The 4,405-nt window shown below is 36.5% G+C and overlaps 1 protein-coding gene across 1 annotated transcript; it reads right to left on the bottom strand.

Moving 5' to 3' along the window:
• Positions 1-878: 878 nt before the first annotated feature.
• LOC107460933 (transcription factor bHLH145) lies at positions 879-4,159 on the bottom strand. Its single transcript, XM_016079365.3, has 4 exons — positions 4,044-4,159; positions 2,993-3,675; positions 2,703-2,869; positions 879-2,608 (listed from the first exon to the last, which is right to left on the bottom strand). The coding sequence occupies exon 4, from the start codon at positions 2,588-2,590 to the stop codon at positions 1,490-1,492; it is 1,101 nt and encodes a 366-aa protein (XP_015934851.1). The 5' UTR covers positions 2,591-2,608; positions 2,703-2,869; positions 2,993-3,675; positions 4,044-4,159; the 3' UTR covers positions 879-1,489.
• Positions 4,160-4,405: the final 246 nt, after the last annotated feature.

Genomic DNA, 4,405 nt, shown 5'->3' on the forward strand with positions numbered 1-4,405 from the left:
ATGGTATTTGTTCAACAAATGTTGAACGCCAAACGTCTTTGTATAAATTTTTTTGGAGACGTATATAAACGTTCTCTGAAATGAAAGTGGTTTTTTTGGGCTTGTGTCAATTTAGTTGGATTTGGATGGCAAAAATACTTAAATGTATAGATAAATAAATAAATGTAAAAAATTTACTTTCTTTTGTTGTTTTTGGGCTGGACCTTTTTTCTCATTTGGGCTACCTTATTTTTCGTTACGGATTTCAGCATTGGTGCAAGATAAATAAATGTAAAGAAAAGCGCGGGAGGCCTAATTCAAGCATCATTAGGACCACAATATTGGTCCACCAAGCCATGGCAATTGCATCTCAGGGTTGGGGGTCCCATATGTTGAGTTATCAACTTATCATGGCCCATTAACCACCACAAAACAACTCACCACCTTCATTTTTCTTCTTCCAATGTGAAGTTAATTATTTAATTTAAATTTGAAAAAACACCCTAAAAAATTTTCAATTTGAAAAAAAAAGGCCTAATTTTGATATTCTGATATTTTACATAATCTTGCAATTTAGATACTTTATATTGTTTATCAAACTTAAATTCTTGAAGAAAATAAAGTAACATTCAATTACTTAGGTCACAATCCTTTGTCATCGGCCCAAAATAGAGAAAATAAGGACATGCTTTCAATGCAGCGGAAGATCAATTGATTCAATTCATCTCAATAGAAACACTGTACAAGATTGCTTCTTTTGTTGGGACCCTCCCTACCATTCACCACTCCTCAAAGTTCAAACACACATTGCATGTTAATTCAACGCTGTGGTCCCATATAAAGCTTTTCATCAATGTACAGTGGTGTGATATGAATCATCCAAATTTCAAGAAAACCGAAACACAAAACAAATTACTTTATTATTATTATTCTCATATCATATCAATTTGACATAAATGTGTGCATGCTACGTAAATACACTGGCAAAGAGACAACACTAACACTAACACTAATTACCAAAACAAAACACATCCAAAAAACAAACCACACAACACAAGCTCAAAGATATTAACTAAAAAAAAAAAAACAATGCAACACACATATACATCCCTTAGAAGTGGCTGATGTTGCTGGATCAAGAAGTGGAATAAAAATAGTTTGTGACAATAAGTGCAAGGGGCCCCTCCTTAAAGCTCTGATGAAAGTTTCTTCCATCTGAGAAAAGGCAATAGTAACCCCCAAAGGAATAGCCATGAAAAGGATGCAAAGAAAAGAGGGTTTAAGACTGGCCCCCATCACTCTATCCTCTTTAGTACTACTTTCTCTGAGTGGAGTTCAGGCCAATCACATTCCAAGTTTCGTACTTCAGAGCTGTACTTTGCTGAGTAAACCTTACCATGGAAATTCCCTAACATGAACTCTTTGTTTTATTCAGCAGATTCTACCAACAATCAGCAATAGACAAATTCTACATAGGGCTTAAAATAAGGACATGTTCGGTTAACTGGAATCACTTGAGTCCAAGCTCTTTAGCCTTGACTTTCATGGCTTTCAAGCAGCGTATGGCATCATCCAAGAGCATAGCTGGGTCCCTGTCCTTGTCCATCCCACCAGGAATCATGCTCTTAAGAACATTCAAAAGTTCTCGTAATTTCTCCTTTCTCATCTTCTTGTTAACTGACAAGGAATCCGTTTCTTCAGATCTCCCATTGTAGCAGTTAGAACATCTCGATTCGGCATCATCTTCCATTGCAAAGGATTTGTTCTTCGACTTCAAAGAATCGGTAGTACCAATAAATTGTAAGCCATCATGATAACCATCTAATAGCTTCCTCTTCTTTGTTCTCCCAGTGGAGCTTGCAACTTCTTCAATTCCTCCAAATTTTTCGTGGTTATAAAGATTGGTCATTATACTTGGAGAATGCCCTGTACTGGTAACTTCATCGTCGTCGTCGTCATTCCCCGTAGAATAACCATCGTTGTCAGAGGAAAGCAATGCATTAATTTCTTCCGTGTCTTCATGCATCTCGCTTTCAACACCAGTTCCCAGATTCTCATCCCCTTTATCATCCACAAGTGGCCCATTCGGATGGCTCAATTCTTTTCCCAAAAGGTATTCCCTATTCAAATAGTTTGTGCCGTGCAATTTTGAATGCCAAGAAGCAAGGCACTCATTGGGACTCCCAAACTTAGAACTATAAACAACAGTTGTTTGACCACCCGTCTGATCAATAACAAGGAATTGCTTCTGAGGGGAGCCTGATTCACCATAAGGAGCAAATTTGCCCCTCAAACCTTTTACACGATCGGCGAGGAATTTTTCCTCAGCAGCAAAGTTTGGAGCAGGAGTAAACTCCTGTCGAGAGCGAGGCAAACAATAAAACCAACGATGGGGTTCATTAGAACATCCTAATGGCAAATTGGGCATTGAAGGTGACTCATAAGCTGGCATTGTTTCATTCCTTGCTATGAAATTGATGCCAGAGTTCACGGCAGTGGCAGAAATACCATTTTGCTTCCACGCATTAGGGGGAACACTAAAGGAACCCAAATTGGGCGACTGCCAACCAAATTGCATATGCGGTAACCAGGTTCCACAATCTTCTCCCATTAAATCAATAACAATCACCTAAATATTATAGAAACATATGCTATGACATCAGTAACAATTCATTGATTCAAGAAAACAGCCAGTGCTAAATGAATGATGTTGCAGAATATACCTGAAGAAAAATGACTTTGACGCAAGACCTATTGCTTATCAAAGACTTCTTTCGCGAACAAAGCAAATAACTAAAAATACTGGCTTAACCAATAACCAACCCACCAAAACGAAATAACATGAAATACTCTACGTGATTGGCTTGAGCAAATGACGGAAATATTCAGCCTGGCCAACATACAAACACAAGTTTTGATATATTTACTAACAAATCATAACAACTTAACAAGTGCACAATTGAAAACAATGAATATAGCGAAACTGTTGGTCAACGAGTGTTGATTCACATACCTGGCATTCTCTGAGAGGTTGAAAGCATGCTATAACTCTAACTATAATGGTGGAGCAACCGGCGATTCCATTCTCATGTTTCAATGCCCGAAATTTCGTATGACTTGCTGCTTGGCACACCATAATAACTAATTCCCCCTCCCCTCCCAACCCTCCTCAATTCAAAATAGAACAACCAAACAATCTTGCTTAAGACAACTAATCTGAACACCACCACTCCAGAACAAAAGGTTTATATGAACTAAACTAAATGAACACCACCAATGCAGTTACTAGTAAACAAGGTACAACTAGAACCACCTAACGAAGAAAAACCCTAACTCTAACTAATGACACCTAAAATATATTTGCTTTAGAGAAGAAAATAAGATTTTTCTATTCCTTCTGTTCTCTGTCCCTTCAGCTAATCTGACGGACATAGCAAGGAACAACAACAAAGAAATTGGACCCCATGGAAAATGATGCAGGGGAAAATTGGTTGAGAGAAAAAAGATAGTAAGGATTTTATAGAACACAAAAATTACAGGATCACTTTGCAATAGAAATTTAAAGAAATGCCTTTTCGGAATACATCAACAGAAAGACTAAGCCACCACCGCATGCTGTTTTCTGCTTAACCAATTTTATAGAAAAGCCACCGCTACTCCTTCACCAACCCAAAAACCTAATTTGTATTTAGCAACCTGCAACGAAATCTCAACATCAGAAATATCGTAATTTACACGAATTCGTAACTCCTGCTTCTGAAAACAGCAGAATCAAAGCATAAAAGCAATAAAGATTAAAACTTTTCCCTGAACTTGAACCTTCCCGATAAGATTGTTCTTGGGGTTCAACTCAATTCAAGCTATAATGCTTCGAAAACGAAATAAGATTAAATAAAATAAAATTATGCAATTTGACTTGAAATCACACCACACACAAAATCATAAAAATCCAAGGCCACGAAGCTCCAAGCCGGTAATTGTTCCCAAAATTTGAGTGTAAAAATGAGTCAACGAAATGAATAAATTCCCTTATGAAGAGTTAAACAAAGAAATGAAGAACTTACAAAGAGAAAAGAGATAGATCCAAGTTGGAACTCAATCCCAATAGACAAAAATGATGGAGGAAGAATGAGGAGACGAAGAAGCAAGCGTTAATGGGTACCGTCAAAGTAGAAACTCCAACCCACAACGATTGCTCGGGAGTTCAATTATATACACCATGCATTCACATTTGACATTTATGCCCCTCCGTTTTTTATCCAAATCAATTCCATCAAATTTTTTAAATAGAATATTTTAATTTTTTAAATTTTAAAATACATCAAATAATCTCTTTATTTATATTTTTTTTAAGTTACGACTTACGAATAAAATTTAAACCGATGACATCTAAGTACTGTATTATTTAATAAAAAAATGTTTTATA

This window comes from Arachis duranensis, chromosome 8, assembly GCF_000817695.3.
Source record: "Arachis duranensis cultivar V14167 chromosome 8, aradu.V14167.gnm2.J7QH, whole genome shotgun sequence".
Taxonomy (NCBI): domain Eukaryota; kingdom Viridiplantae; phylum Streptophyta; class Magnoliopsida; order Fabales; family Fabaceae; genus Arachis; species Arachis duranensis.